Genomic DNA, 17,218 nt, shown 5'->3' on the forward strand with positions numbered 1-17,218 from the left:
TTTGGCTGGCAATGCAAGGGAGGCTGTTAACACAAGAAAGACTGATCAGGCTGCATATACAGGTGAATGATACAGACAGTTGTCTGTGTGATGCTCGAGTCACAGAGACTAATGCACACTTGTTTGTGGAGCCTCTATGGATTGGAGAAGTCTGACAGAAGGTAAATCAATGGTTGGGTTTTGCTATGCAGACAGGCGGCGGCATCAAATGAGTCCTAGAAGGCATCAAGAGGACGCATTGAAAGGAAATCATCTCAGCCATTTATGGAGTTGTTTTATACCACACATGGAGAGCTAGGAATTGAAACAACAAGTTCAAAGGCAAAATTGTACATGAGGAGGTAGTTACACATATAAGGAAGGAAATGGGAGAAAGATTACACTTACTTGAGCTTCTAAGAAAGCGGAGAGATGTAGGAATTTTGTTCAACATCTACTTTCTACTTACTTTTATTGCTCTGTAGGAGGTGTATCTTCTGTTTTCAGAAATAGATGCTCTTTATTTGTATTCCTGTTTGAGATTATGGTAATAGCCTACAGTTGTTATCTCAAAAAAAGAAAAAGAAAAAGGAAGTTTATTTCCGAATTTTCTCAAACCTAATTATTTATAAATTTTTAATTCAGTTAACTAACCATGTAATCTATTAAACTTGTATTATTATTCCCTTTTGAGGGTAATATATAATTTCAAAAGTAGTCTAAATATAACAATCTTTCTATACAAAGGGAATTAAGGGACCTATAACACACACCCAACAGAAAAATAAAAGTAAAGGTTAATGCCGTTTAGCTAGATATATCTATTGCCAAACTTAGAAGTTACTAATAAATAATTGAAGGATCAAAAATGTAATTACGTAGAAGAATAGAACAATAACATTGACAATAATGATAATGACCCAAACAAAAAGGAAAAAGCTACATAGCCTAACTATAACAAGATTCATACATGAAAAAGTTTTAAAAATCATCTTATTGTTTGGAGGAGAGAGAAAGGAAATTTCTTGGATATATTGAATGGAGTAGTTGTTATGACTGGTCCTTGAGTGTTCTTTTTTTAAAATTTCTTAGCCATCCCCATCTTCCACGAGGTGAAGGGTGTTTGCCGTCTGAGCAACCTGCTCTAGAGTTTCATTAACTTCAGGTCTCAAACAACACAGAATCAAAAGAACTATCACTAAATTGTAGTAAATGAAGTACGGCCTTCTACTCCAATTATTCTTGAACGAATGATTGGATAAGGTATTTCTTTACCAATCCTTCATAAAATAAGGTTGTTGCTGATCATAGTTGTAACTTTGATTGCTATACACAGAATCCCCATATCTTCCATCACCACCATATCCATATGGATTCCCAAAAAGATAATCTGCTGTACATTTCCATTGTTCATTACTGTTGCTATCTTCAGCACCATTATTTACATGGTCCAAATTTCTTCTCCGGTTTTCCTTAGCTAAGCAGGGCCAGTAACCAAATAAGCTCTCACATATATCCATAGCTTCCAAACCTGAACCATATGGAATTTGTTGCAAGTGCCTCCCATAATCATATCCATATTCCCCTATTGTCCCATTTCCAACTACAAAACCTTGATCTTGCTGAGCAGGTTCTATTGGTTTTTCAAGAATATCATCTCCTATAGTTCCAGTTCCAACTACAAAGTCTTCATCTTGATGAGCAGGTTCTGCTGGTTTTTCAAGAATGGGTTGTCCCCCTATAGTTCCATTTCCAATTACAAAATCTTGATCTTGCTGGGGAGTTTCTATTGGTTTTTCAAGAATGGGTTTTTCCTTCACACCAGACAAAGATTTTTGCTCATCTTTGCTTTGATGCTGAGGATCTTCTAGCTGATCGTCGTGCTTAACATAGGGCGAACGATTTGTCCCATAGTCAAAATTAGCATCTAAGGGGAGTCCTTTAGACTCAGGAATCGAACGAGGATAACATATTTCATTGGAGGGAAGAAGGGGTTTTCCATATGTTTGAGCCATGTCGTAGCCACCACCATAAGGTGTGGGATCATATTCATCAAACACAGTGTCATCCTGTTCTTTGTTAGAACAAGAAATTATGTTGCTTGCCTCCAATGAATTAGTACCCTTTTCATATTGGATAAGTTTTGGCTCAGTAGAGTTATGAACTGAATAACTTAATTCTGGATGTATTTGAGTAGTATAGTAGTAATTGTAATTAGTACTCTGCCCATAGGAAGAATATGATATTGAAGACTGAACTGGAAAAGCATAACCATTATCATTATAAGGGACACTGAAATTAGGAGTCCAATGGTACTCACCAGCATCACCATTGTAGCCATAGAAAGCCATGTGTATTGCACCTTCAAATTCTGAGAACAATTTTAATAGTTTTATCCACTGTATATGCGATGAATATGTTTACAAATCCAGCCATCCGCTAAATGGATTCTGATATAGAAGAAAAGAACATGGGAGTGTAAAGTGGTTGGTTGGGTGATGCTATAATAGGGGAAGCAGATAAGAAGATAGATTGTGATTGTTGTGCACTTAATCTATGAATAAAGAGGAGCATGTCAAATTCACATGAATTGATGGCTCACCTCACCTTCCTGTGGGAGTTGGCATTGCTATTCTGCCTACTTGCTGAGTGGAGTACTATTTAGTGCCACGTTGTGTCGCACCGATTCCTTTAGGGGTACATGTTGAGTGTGTTTGAGCAAGTAGCTGATACGTGTATATCATTTTTTGTTGTTACTTACTTTTTAAAGTATTTTGAAGGATCTCTACATAATTTACCTACAACTTTACGACACCTGACTCAGATACGAAGTATTGATCATGTAAGATAAGGGGTTGAGTCAGAATTTTTATTAAAAAAATTAAAATAGAAAGTAAATGCATGATGAAATAAGTGAATTTAATTTAATATCTATTATATACCTCATAAAAATAATTTTGAATATATATATATATATATATATATGTGTGTGTGTGAGTATGTTGTAATTTTTCTAACGAAATAAATTCGGCTGAATCATGTTGCACTCCTAGTTCCACCACGCATATAGGTGCTATGTATTACTATAGTGGGGAAAAAATATCTAGATTTCTCCGCTGTGGAAGCATGCATGGGTGGACATCATGAAATCTCAATAATGTAAATAAATATTTGAATCAATATTTTCCTGGTTGTGATCTAAAGTTATATGTACGTTCTCCATAAGAATACCTACAGTTCTTTTGTGCTAATTTTTAGACATTTTGAATAACCTTTTCAAAGTATCAATACTTACATCACGCATGTTAAACATGGGTACTTCAAGGCATCATCCTCGAGACGTTGATCCAGTGGCAAGGCATACTGCGCGATGTGTTAGTTAAACACACTTCATAGATTTGAATCAAATCACATACAAAAAGCCTGGTAGATGTGTTGAGAAGGATCATACGGGCGCATTATCTACTGAATTTCGAATCATGCATCATTCTGAGTTACGCATGTAACACAGCTTAGAACGGGAATCAACATTCCAAGTTGTGCAGGTTCTAGTACCATTTGAATCACAGGCAAAGATACAGGTTCATGCCTCACCTAGCTAAATTGCCCCAACAAGAAATGCATTTAGAAGTAGCACCGCACAATAAATTTAAAAGGGATACACTGGGGAGGTTGACAGTAAATAGGTGTACCAAATTATCATGTTAGATGCAAACAGAAGAGGACAATGTCACAACTTCCTCTTTAGCATGTGTTCCATTGACTAGATCGTAGTTTAAATTACTTATTGCAGACCAGGGCACATACCATGTCACGTCTAGCTTAAAGCCCAGCATCACTGGCCAGGGCTTTTGCACAACCATAGTTCAATTACAGGAACTATACCATTAATCAGTTAACCATGCAATTGTATAGTCCAGTACAAACTGTGGAACTTCGTACAGTGCCTTGTCGGCCTACCTTGGTGGGAAGAGTACTCCGTGTTATGGCATTTAGTATAAATTAACTTGTACTGACGGCAAAAGGACTTCACCTTGACGGGGCAACTCAAAAGGAACAACATTATACTGCTCCTTCTAGTCATCCCTGTGAAACATTGTGCAGTTCACTAGCAAGTGACAATGCAAATAAACAGAATTTCTTAGATTTCAGCTGCATTTCCTTCCATTTATGTTTCTTCATTCAGCATTTACACTAAATGAATATTACTTTTCACTTTAAGAAGCATATTTCCCTCCGAGAAGATGCATCTCTCTTATCATTCTGCATCATCTAATTTGTAAGCTTAGCAAACGTCAAGATATAAGAACCAGCAGAAAAGCATAATGAATCATCACGTACATATTCAAGCTTTGGATATAGAATAAACAGAATTTCTTAGATTTCAGCTGCATTTCCTTCCATTTATGTTTCTTCATTCAGCATTTACACTAAATGAATATTACTTTTCACTTTAAGAAGCATATTTCCCTCCGAGAAGATGCATCTCTCTTATCATTCTGCATCATCTAATTTGTAAGCTTAGCAAACGTCAAGATATAAGAACCAGCAGAAAAGCATAATGAATCATCACGTACATATTCAAGCTTTGGATATAGAATAACCTGGTCAGGATCAAAATTACATACAGCTTTCTTTCTTGTTCTCAATAACGCAACCAGAAAGCTAGTCTAGCGGAAAGATAAAACAATAAATGCAGTCGACAAAACTCCTAGACTAGCAGTGTATTCCCATCTAACCTTTAACCAACAACATATCTTTGTTAAAATGCCCACCAATATCAGACTATGAATGATACATTGGCATTTCCAAATGGCAATTTGATTCTAAGATCAGATAAAACCCTGCAAAAAAGATAGAAGATTGCAACAGAATTACCTTATTAGGCTCGATAAAATGAACAATGGAACGGGGGAATAGTTTTCCTACAGAATAAATTCCAATACTTTCAGCACATGAGAAGGGAATGTAAGGTTAACGGTATGCTAACCACAACAAATGGTATAAAGCCTATGTTGCTTTGATTCTTCAAAAATGTCAATGGGTGCGTGTCGGATTCGCCAAAACTAGTGTATTTTTGGAGAATCTGACACGGGTGCGACATCGAAATTGAAGAGTCCGCGTAACTTAGGATAAAACTGTGAGTTCTCTGTTTCTTTAGCGGTGTCAATGAAGAGACTAAGGCACTTATAACGCACCGTTACAGTTTTAGGAGGAAGACTCAGGAGCTGCCGCTTGTTTTGTTCGTTCAGGAGGACCATCTCTTCTTCTTACATATGCTTTACTCTTGCTTCTTGTTCTGTTAGACTGTTTGGGTTGGTAAGTAGGATACTGACAAGGAATTATCTCTCCATTGATGTACTTATCTCCTGAAAGAAGAAACCACATAGACGTTATCGCTGTAGAATCACTAGTGAAATTTAGCTCAAGGAAAGAAACTTCTTAAGAAATTTAACCTCCATAGTCCTTGTTCTTCACATCTATGTAAGAATCAGGCAGGACCCAAAGAACTCCAGGTAGACCTACAAAATAAATAAACGAATGAGTCAATGCCAGAACACTGGATGTCCAGCATCTCATATGCTGAAATAAGAAAAGCTTGAACTCACCCTTAAATTTCTCTGATGTTTCTTCAGATACAGTGCACTGAAATCCAGTGTAAGTGGTGGTACTAAAGGCATACATGTTCTTCTTTGCCTCTTCCATACTGGTAAAAAAAATTTGATTAATAAGCAAATCAAGACAAGAAAAATGCTGGTTTATATGAAAATAGTATATCCTTGTACAACAGAATAGTCACAAATCCCCCGCAAATTTCATCAGTTAACAACTTTATCAACATCCACAAATCCGACATCCTCTTAATCAACACAACTTTTACAGCAGTAATCCAAGCTTCCATATACCAAGTAAAGTTGATTTATTGTATTAACATAAGATTAATATTACACCTTATAATCAAGTTGCAACCCATTCTTCCCACCAAAAGGGAAAAGCAAAACAAAGCATGCTTCAAGTGCTTCGGGAGGGGTATTTTTGCACTCCATAATCTTGACAATCTAGTCCTAAATACACTGAGCCCTGGTGTAATTGGTAAAGTTGTTGCCGTGTGACCAGGAGGTCACAGGCTTGAGCTGTAGAAACAGCCTCTTGCATTGCAAGGTAAGATGCCTACAATTGACCTTTGCGGTCCAGCCCTTCCCAGACCCCGTGAACACAAGGAGCTTAGTGAACTAGGCTGCCCTTAGTCTTAAAAGATATCATCTTTGTTCTCAATTTACAAGTAAAAAATGAGCTGTTTCTCGTATCTGATTTACTAAACAAAGAACACAACATATCATACATCTACACCAATGAAAAATCACCAGAATCATATCATACAGCTTCGGTAACTAGCAGCCAAGGTAAACTTCCACTGCAGCATTCAAATAACTGACACTAGTATTCAACAAATTCAACCACAAATTATTCAAAACAATCCATTAAATCCCATAAGCACAAGAAATACTATCTGAACGGCAATATACACCAATTTTAAAACCAACCTGCCAAGAACAGTGGCAAGGGTATTGAGATAAGTATCAATCATCTGTTCTCTAGTAGGAGCAGGGTCCTTAGGGAACTCCATGACAATAAGCCAATGATTATAATCACATCCAGGTAGCATAATAGTCTCCCTTTCATCACTGCTACTGCCCCCCCTCTTAGAAGAGTATTCTCCATCAGAAATGGCTCTTACAACACGCAACCTTGAAGTTTTTGCAGGTGGAATTGAAGAGAGAGATGCGGTGAGGAAAGGGTAGGAAAGAGAGAGAAGACAAGTTGGGGTTTTAGGTGGGTTTTGGAATTGAGATTTAGGGTTTAAGGTTTTGGATAAAGGAGCAAGATTGAGAGCTGCCATTGCGGTCACTGTGTAAGAGGGAAACAATGAAGTGATAAGGGGAATTTGGCTTGGATTTTCAATTTACTTATTACATCCCTATTTGCTCTTCCAAAATATCTTTTCACTCGAGGCCCTTATATTTTTCATTTTTTCCTCTCCTATTTTTATTTTATTTTTTATGGAAAAGAAAGACCGTGGACAACTGACTTGACTGGAAAGTCTAAACGGCATCTTTCAGCAGCCGTAGAAATGAAGCCTATCGTCACACCGATCATCAAATAGGAGATTGGGCCCTTCTCAAAGATCTAGTAAAATTTTCCAACAAGATTGCCACAATAAAATATACCCAAAAGTAAAAACTCCTAACAAAAGCACCCTGAGAAAGAAAAGTACAGCTTTATGCCTTTGGATAATTTAGTTTATAAAATATGTGTGATATAAACATATACAGTATACATACAATAATATATATACACACAAGCACGTTTATATATAGTGTATGCTTCCACTTGATAATTATTCCTTTCTCGGAAGCATTTTTTTCGTGCTTTTTGATGTGTGAGAATGAGATTTTCATAGCTATTGTTTTCATTTTTGTATCCATTTGGTATTTTAAGCAAAGGTAGTCTTGGGCATAATTCATTTGGTACAAAACTTGCCTTGTTCATAAAAGGATTCCTACAAATTTTCTCTTCTCTATTATTCTTATTTTTCATAATCCCTAATGGATCCCAATTTCTGAATCAAACTTAGAAACAGATTAAGACATGATAAAACCAACACAGCATTTTTGTCGTCTCTCGAATCTAACAATTTCGTCAGCTTTAAATTCTTTTCTATCTCCGACCAAAAAGGAGGTTACCAAGCAAGTGAAAATGAATGGAAGAAAAAATTACTCGTATATCATATTACACAAGAAAGTAAAAGGCACTTTCTTAAAAATCCATACCCGAAGTTTTGTCATTCAACAATGAAAAAATATTCTAAAAAATGACACAAAATTAAGCTTTGGACGTTCCATCAGCAGCCAAGCTTCTTGGCCTACTAAGCTTTGGACGTTTCAAAAAATAAAAATTACACAAATACACAATTTATGTTTTCAATATTACAAAAAATCTCAAATCTCTAAACATATTACAAAAATCCCAACATATACACAGAATGTTATGTATATTAATAGGGAAAGAGAGTAAAGTAATTAAAAAAATAGGAGAGAGTGTAATTACTTCCAAAACGATTGGTATTTATGTTATTTATAAAAAGAAAAATAAAAAAACAGGGCCTAACATATTCACTTTAGGCTGACTAATGGACCTGCAAACCAGGCCTGAACATCACATATAGCCCAATCAAAATTGCAAATCTGACCAAGTTTTTTCAAGTTTCACTTTTATGTAAACTACACACTTTTTACATTTGATCATCATCATAGAATAAACAAAGATAATTAAAAATGAAAAGTAAGAATTTAATATGGTGAGAAAGATGGAAGCATTTTGTTAGTTCTTTTTAGTTTCTCTATCTTTTTATATCAATTGATAGTATTCGTTTGATTTTATAGAGAAAATTAATAAAAGCGGGACAAAGAATGATCTAGAAAGAAAAAAAAAATCAATATTCGTCAAGAAGGATCACACAACAGACCAAACATAATCTAATCTTTTTTCGAATTTTATATCCAACAAAAATTTAATGCACCAAACATTGAAGAACCAAAGAATCTTGCATTATTTTCTAGGCTCGTATAGACTACTAGATTACATTATGCGTTGACAATGGATATTGTTAATCAAGATATCTTATTTTAAATTAAGATTTGGTAAAAATCCAGCATAATCGTGTCAATAATTATTAGATTAACTTGATTCTTCAACCCTTTATGCCTCAATTGATTTGAACCAATCTTTTCTATGCACACTTACCAAAAGGGAATAATGAATTACTGTTGCTTATAATTTCTTTAATCTCTTAATCAGATCAATTCTTACATATTTTACTTGGTAGTTTAATAGAACTTCCTTCTCTATGTGATTCAATCAATATGTGGACAAATTAATTAACATTAACAAATATGTAAGTCACATAAACAAATTCTTTTATCCATTCATTGGCCTAGCTTGTTTTATCTTAATTGATTAATTGATACTTAAATTCCAAAAGATAAGAGTTGTTGAATTTTGAGTAGTATAATTAGTTCCCTACTCATTTATCAAGTAACCTACTGCCCTAATCTCTGGATATTGTCACCCCATTTTGGTTTTTATAAAGATCCATGTCATTTGATTTGGCCCTTAGTTTAATAGAGTGTTGGGAACTCATAGCTTTTAAAGTATTCTCTCAGGTGTGTAATAATTTGGCTTATTGTCCTTGTGGATATATATCAACTACCAAGGGTCACAAAAGGTTACATAGGGTGTGTTTGGTATGATGGAAAATGTTTTCTAATTTTTTCTTGTTTGGTTGAAATGAAATGTTGAGAAAATATTTTTCACGACAACTCATTTTTCTTTATTTGATGGAAGATGACTTCCCTCATGGGTCAATGGAAGTCATTTTCTAGAAAATGACAAATGAGACTTATGATCCCACCCCATCCCTTTTCTCCACCCTAACAACACTCATATTCACGTGACTCGAAAAATTTATATTTCTCAAAAATTTACATTACTCGAAAATATTTTCACTGTGCTTTACTTTAATTATTCACTGCTAGAAATAAAAAAAAAGTGAAACCCAAATTTTTTCCATTTTCAATGTTCGTTGAATGTATTGTTATTTTCATATTCATAGAGAAAGACTTACCTATATTACTTTTATTAATTGCATATTTCAACTTGTCATCGATGTAACTTGTTTCACGAGGTTGAATAAGCTTGTCGTTCCATTATATTTCTATTGATTGAAGTATCTTGAGATTGTCCAGACAAAATGTTGAAAAGTGTCTCCTATATTTGCTAATTAATAGTTGCTTAAATTTAGTGATTGTAGTACTTTAGAATTCAATATTGATATTATTTGTTATACTTAAATTATTTCTTACAAATTGTTGAGTTGTTAGAGACACTGATATACTAGTTAACAATTAGTAGTAGTATTTTTCTAAAAAATATTTTTTCACTCACCAATCAAACACTAGAAAATATTTTTCTAAAAAATATTCTCTACTCACCAACCAAACACCATAAAATATTTTTCGAAAAATATTTTTCACTCACCAACCAAACATGAGAAAATAAGTCGAAAACCAACTTATTTTCCATCATACCAAACACACCCATAATGTATAGAAATTATGAGCCATTTATGATATTTTTCCAGTTTAAGTTTTGTTCTATTATCGTCACTAGAAACTTTGAAGAAATTAAAATTCACAGGGGCAGTTTAACTTCCCTTGGCAGTTCATTGGCATGTAGTTCTTGGAGGAGATAGCATTGGCAATTTTTTTTGGGGCTAAGGGATTGGATCACCTTATTGTTTGACTAAAGAAAGTTATATTAAAGGTCCTTTGGTATGATGTATAAGTTATAATAGTTCCGAAATAAATTGTGGAATTATTCCCATGTTTGATTGATGGGATAAATTAGTCAAGCGATTACTTATCCCACCATTTATACCTTAGTGATGGAATAAGTTATCCCATATATATGGTGGGATAACTAATCCTGGGATAATTAATTCCAAAATTAATTATCTCAAGATAACTTGTCCCAACCAAACGAACCCGATATACATATTTGCATAATTAATAAATTAAGACTAACTAGCTCAAATGACAAATCTTTAACTACGTACATAAAATACTTTAGTGAGACATTAAATTATTGGGAAGATACTAATTTGTGATATAAACTTAATTTTCCTCTTTAAACAAAAGCTAAAGTAAACATGTATCATGTGTGTTCATCAACAAATATAAAACTTTTAAGCTAGCAGACAATTGTTTCGTTAACAATAATAATGAACTTTGGAAAAAATTGAAAATATAATCATAATAAAGAAATAAAAAGGGGAAAAAGAGTAGGTCCAACCTTTTTCTCAGCTCCATCATATTCTCATGGAACCTAAAATAATCTAAAGTCCTCTATTTATCTCTAAAACTGTGTTCCTTTTCATTTCCATAAATTAATATTGCAATACACACACATATATATAACAAGACATATGTTATTACATTAGGAAGCTTTTCACTCATGATATCAATAACCAAATCCTTCAACCAAAAACTGATACAAGTGTTGAATGTGAAGATTAAAATGATGGGATTATTGGAAGTAATCTAGGTGATGTGAATACAATAGGAAGAAAGGGAGTGGCACTTAAGATAAATTCTTCAAAACAAATTAATGATTTGGCCATTGAGGTGCAGAATGGAATGACTATAAAGAGAAGGTTCTATAATTGTATTATTTATTTATTTATTTATATGTAGAAGAGTGAAGAGTGGGACAACCAAGGGTATATTTGTAATTTCAAAAAAAAAATAAAATTCTATCTTGCTTATTTATATTTTAGGCATCAAAGCTTGGCCATAAATTTTTAATGGCAAAAAAGTCAAGTTATTTTTTGTAAATGTCAATCACACCTCAATTGATATAATATCTCACATGAACCCACATAAAATATAGAATTAGTTGTTATTTGCATATTTAATTACTCTACGAGTGTAATAAAATGATAAATAAATTTATAAATATTTAAATGATAGTCCATACATTCAATTTATTTGTCTTGCTTTTCGTTTAAATTTGTTTCAAAAAATTGCCTCTTTTTTTTTAACTATTGAATTATAACTTTTCACATGTCATATTTAACACCAAGATTAAAATAGATTTTGACACATTCTACATGTTATTAATTTAAGACACAAGATTGAAAAATATTTTTTACTTTCTTAAATTTCGTATCAAATCAAAATCAAACAAAAAATTGAAACGGAGAAATACTCAATTTCAAATTAAATTTTTTTTAGATATTGAAAGATAATTTTAAAAGTATAGAATAAATTATACACTAAAATGACAAATAAACCGTAAGACTATAACATTTTTTTATATTATCAATTTAAATGACATAAACTCATTTAATACCTATTTTGGATATTTTATTTTCATGAGTAATTTTTCAGCTATTAAGAGATTTTCTAATTCTCAAACCTCACGTGATACATATCATTACAAAGATTTGCACTATACATATAATTTAAGAAAACATAATTATTTATTAAGCAACTATTTAAATTATTTTAAACAACTTATTTAAAATATAATATTAACTTTCTCATATTAAATTACTACAATATATATCATGTTAACTTTTGTCAATTCTTTCGATTCTCTTTATTTGAGATATTAAATTTTTCTATCAGGTAGACATATCACTTAAAAAGAAATTTCTTATTTACTGTATTAAACTGATCTCTAATTTTTAACATATATAAGACAAAACACAAAGACAATCCTTTAACATTATGATTCATCAAAACGTTCATTCGGTAGGTCCTTATTTTTGTTTGTTAAATACCCCTAAAACGAATTTAAATGTATTAAAAATTAATTTATGTATGATTCAGTATCCCTTTATTGCTTCGTATGATCTATATAAAATGTTAATAAATAGATATTTATAATTTTAATCTATTCTCTTGTACAATTTTTAAATAAAGTAGAAAAAAAAAATATTACAATTAGTTGTTTATTCTCTTGTGTTTCATGACCTGATGTTAGAAATAAGCATTAGAATATATGACTCTTTAATCTTAATTATGAAATCTTAAATAAGTTGTAAGTTATTATTTGATTTTATAAAAATAAGAAATATTTTATTATATAGTGTAATCTCTAATTACATTTTATTTTATATTTGTTCAAAAATATTAATAATCATTTTTTAAAAAAATAAAATTAAATAACAATAAATATATTTAAAATTATAATATTGACACGTAAACGGACCCTTCATTATTTACTCTACTATAATACGAGTAAACCCCACTAAAAAGGGTACCCTAATTTGGACACAATTTATAAGTCCACAAGTCAAATAATTAGTGGACCTATCATTCTATATAGACTTTTTGGAAAAAAAAAATAATATTGCTAGTTGATGGAAATCGCGTTTACAAAATTCAACTCATAGAAAAAAGTCTAAAATCTTTTTGAAAGAGTATAAAGGGGGAGGCATATATAGAGAGAGCCTAATTCCATAATTAGACATGCCTAAGGGGGTTACACAGAGAATTTGTTGGGATAATATAAAGTATAGTGTGTGAAGTTTTAAGAGAGTAGGTGAGGATTAAAAAAAATTTAAAATGTTTTCCTTCAATAATGACTAAAAACTATATATTGTAAAATATAATTTCCAAAAGTGAAAAGCTAGAGAATATTGTTAGGCAACACTTTGATAGTTTGATCACATTAATCTTAATCGTTTTTGTGAAAGCATATAGCACTTCTTCCATCCCACAAAAATTCACCATGTTAATATATGTTACTTTTAACAACATCAATTAACATATAGAGTATAATTTTATAAAAGAGTTGTATGTGTATTTAGTCTTAATTTCTCTTGTGAAGATAGAGAAATCGAAGAGTGATGTGTACGTAATCTTATTCCTACCTTGTGAAAATAGAGAGACTATTTTTGATAGACTCTCGTCTATACATCTTATTTTTGTTCAATCAAATAATTATTTCTTAATTTTGTAAATAAATAGTTGCAACCATCTGGTTCATTTCCTCCTGCTGCGTGATTTACTCAAAAAAATAATAAAATTGTGATTTACCAAAGGTAAATAAGTTGGTAAAAACTCATCCGTATTTGGTGTTTTCATTAACCAAATGAATACATGATATATGAATTTATATACACTCTTATCACTAAAGTAATTAATTCATACATTTCTCACATTGATTTATACTAATTTAAATTAGCATCATAGTCTAATGAATCCTTCCAGAAGGGACAACTACATTATTTTTCCCTTTCTTTCATTTATTTAACATAACTTTCTTTCTTAATAAGGACAAACTAATTAACATTATCAAACGGAAAAGACGGATTAACCACTTCTTTTTATATATATCATGTTGAAATTAAAGGCCTTAATCTATTCGCTAATTATTAATCAATACAACCTGCTGCTTGCCTTGATATCTTTCATGAAAATAATTTTTACACAAAACACCTTGCTTTTTCCCTGAGTACGTAATGAAATCTTAATTGAAACAACTTCTCATTGAATTTTAGCCCTTGGTATAATAGTGAGATGGGATCTTATTAGTTTTTTTTCTTTTAATATTTAGTAAGCTATGTTAATACATAATTAACTAGGGCCTTTCTTACAGTTACATTATAGGCAGGGGCGGATCTAGAAGGCCGGGTAGGGAGTCCCGAGAACCCACTAACTTTCGTGCGGATATAGTATTTCTATAGAGAAATCTAGTAAATATATAACAAATATAAGTTGTGAACCCATAAATAAAATGTGTTGTTGGTCTAGTGGAGTAGAGAGACTTCTAAAAGCTTTATTAACTTCTTGGTTGTGGGTGAGTCCCTTTAGTTACTATTCGATTTTATTTTTTCTTAATATGGGGAACCCATAAACCTTAAATCCTGAATTCGCCTCTGATTATAGGGTCATAAAGCATGACATAATAGGTAGCTAAGTTTGATTTTAATAATGAATTATTTATGTATATTCTTTGAATCCTACTTAAATTTTTTTTTTATGTCGTCATTAGAAATATTGAACCAATTAATTATTCTTAAGAGCAGTTTAACTTGCTCTGGTAGTTGCTTGGCATGTAGTTCTTGGAGATGATAATTATGTCATTTTATTTGGATAAGGGATTTGATCAACTTATTGTTTGACTTAAGATTATCTATATATCTTATACTGTGCTTAAATGACATTTATCATTAAAAAACAGACTGACTTTTTCACCGAAAAAATAAATAAAAAAAAGACTGACTTAAAAGTTTTAAACTCCTGAATATAAAATGAGTATCGAATTTGCCCTTTTTACGAACATAGCGTTGTTATATATACTTGTTTCATACGTCCTTTTTACATTATATATTTTTAAAATTATCGTAACACACTTTCTTTTGAGCATATATAAATGTCAAAGAAATAGGCATGAGTTAGAATTATCACAACTGCTGTTTATGTTGCACCTAATTTATTTCTTTAAAACTACTTTTTACATTAATAGAACTTGCCGATTTCCTGCGTGTTCCTTGCTTCTTTGAGAGCATGTAATTCCTTCTTGAGCTTAACTTTTTATTATAAGGTCAGACTTCTCTATATCGTCACCTTATTATAACGATATTTATTTATATTGGCCTAATTTTTTGTGAAATCAATTTTTCATAATAGTTTTTATTATAACGATACACTTTGTTGAGTTACCTCTGTATAACAACAAATTCAAACATTATGTAATAATATTTTTTAAGAAATATATTATGTACAAAATAAAATATCAAAATATATATATGACAATCACCATAAATGTCATGCATACAGTAAATTCAAGTATGAATAATAATTGCATTTAAATGGTGCACATAATTATTTCACAATAACTTAATGAGGAAAAGATAACTAATGTTTGTCTTTTTTATATTCATGCTCTTTTTAATTTTATAAAATTTATTTATAACAGCTAAATAAGATCGAAATATCAAATATCAGTATATATATTTCACTGTATGTTTCTCCTCTCAATTTTTTATCGAGTAATTATCATGTCTTCTAATATTTAAGTTAATTAAATGTTAGAAAAAGTAATGCTATAATGTCCATTATTTTATTAAAGAACGCTCGTCTTTTATTAATGTAATGCATTTTGACTCGCTTAATCTTTTGTAATTCATCTAAAAGTTAAATTGATATAGTCTAAATATGTAGGGGTCTTACATAAATATGTCAAATAGATATACGTTGATTATACACATTATGATTGAGTTCTACATCGGCAGGCTATTTTTAGTTTAAATGACTGGGTGCACGGCTATTTAGTATTTAGCTCAATTCTTCAACATTATGTAGTTCTAACTGATTTATGAGAAATCTTACTAAAATATTAATAAAATATTTTTTTTATATGTTATATATAATTATATTTTAAAAAAATTATTAAGTAACTAAACAAATTATAACAAAACAAACAAAAAAGTAAACCTTGGTGATAGCGGGGGTGATGATTCATTATTTAGCCCATCTTGACTCAATTAATCTCAATGTAAGCAATTTTGACATGAAAGCACACCTAATGACCTTGAAGATGAATGGTGTTCGAATTTTTGACCCCCACTTAGCTCTTTGATGAACCATCAAAATCAAAGAAATCCCGTAAGACAGAGAAGCCACAAGTTAAAAATCAATTCTTGTAAATCACCCAATCTTTGGGTCGATTAATAATACACACATTTACAAACTCAATTCATTTTAATTCGTCCAATTTAATTTAACATGCCCCATTGACACCAATTTGAAGTCAATTTTTACCTGCGATCGTTAACGTGATCTATTCCAATAACTCAGCGTATACTTCGATTGCGACCAACGTTTAATGCCCATTTTTTACGTTAGCTATAATTTTTGTGGTGGAAATAATGTGATTAAAACTGATCCAATCCTTGTCAAACTTTAAATAAAGTATGAAGAGGACAAAGTCACATGAAAGAAGGGACAAAATGTACATAAAGGAAAACATGTGTCATGTGTATTGGTCGACAAATGCTAAAAAAAAATTGAGATTTGAGACTTGCTCCGTTAGCAATAATGACCCAAGGAAAAATGAAAAAGGTGGAGGGGGGAATTTAAATAGTAGGTCCAATCCAATCTTCCTCTCAAATCCATCATATTCTCATGGAACCTAAAACAGTAATATTACTCTTGTATTTAACTCTACTTTTGTCTACGTGGACACCTCTCTTTCGTTTCATCCACTAAGTTATATTTGACCTTAGACTTCTCAATTGTGATGTAATACATATGTCATGTCTACGAAAAAAAATAAAGTTTGAATAAGGTGAAAAATACAGAAAAGAATACGTTCAAGCATTTTATTCTACCCCTCCTTTTTTAATTTGTTCATCTATCTCCATTTTGAAGAGTTAACATTCCAAATGTTCACACAATTATGAATTTTTATCTGAGAAAGATACTCAATTTTGATCTTTATCTCAAAAGTTACTCAACTATGGACTTTTATTGCAGAAAATCACTCAACTATAGACTTTTATCTCAGAAAATTACTCAACTTTGATCTTTACTTCAAAAGTCACCCAACTACCACATTTTTACTCATAAAGTCACTCAACTTATTAAATTATTTTTAAAAATTGAAT

The 17,218-nt window shown here is 31.5% G+C and overlaps 2 protein-coding genes across 2 annotated transcripts; both read right to left on the reverse strand.

Moving 5' to 3' along the window:
- Positions 1-833: 833 nt before the first annotated feature.
- Positions 834-2,855, reverse strand: LOC107859506. Its single transcript, XM_016704545.2, has one exon. It carries the CDS (start codon positions 2,328-2,330, stop codon positions 1,251-1,253), a length of 1,080 nt encoding a protein of 359 aa, XP_016560031.2. The 5' UTR covers positions 2,331-2,855; the 3' UTR covers positions 834-1,250.
- Positions 2,856-4,553: 1,698 nt separating this feature from the next.
- LOC107859507 (DAG protein, chloroplastic) lies at positions 4,554-6,993 on the reverse strand. The gene is made up of 5 exons (XM_016704546.2): positions 6,525-6,993; positions 5,589-5,686; positions 5,436-5,501; positions 5,178-5,348; positions 4,554-4,823 (listed from the first exon to the last, which is right to left on the reverse strand). Exons 1-4 carry the CDS (start codon positions 6,878-6,880, stop codon positions 5,188-5,190), a joined length of 681 nt encoding a protein of 226 aa, XP_016560032.1. The 5' UTR covers positions 6,881-6,993; the 3' UTR covers positions 4,554-4,823; positions 5,178-5,187.
- Positions 6,994-17,218: the final 10,225 nt, after the last annotated feature.

This window comes from Capsicum annuum, chromosome 2 (assembly GCF_002878395.1).
Source record: "Capsicum annuum cultivar UCD-10X-F1 chromosome 2, UCD10Xv1.1, whole genome shotgun sequence".
In the NCBI taxonomy this organism is placed as follows: Eukaryota; Viridiplantae; Streptophyta; class Magnoliopsida; order Solanales; family Solanaceae; genus Capsicum; species Capsicum annuum.

Coding starts and splice junctions, on each gene's coding strand:
- LOC107859506 (XM_016704545.2), bottom strand. CDS start 2,330: ATGGCTTTCTATGGCTACAATGGTGATGCTGGTGAGTACCATTGGACT.
- LOC107859507 (XM_016704546.2), bottom strand. CDS start 6,880: ATGGCAGCTCTCAATCTTGCTCCTTTATCCAAAACCTTAAACCCTAAA. Junction 5,687..6,524: donor CTTGCCACTGTTCTTGGCAG/GTTGGTTTTAAA, acceptor TTTTTTTACCAG/TATGGAAGAGGCAAAGAAGA. Junction 5,502..5,588: donor AACATCAGAGAAATTTAAGG/GTGAGTTCAAGC, acceptor TTTATTTTGTAG/GTCTACCTGGAGTTCTTTGG.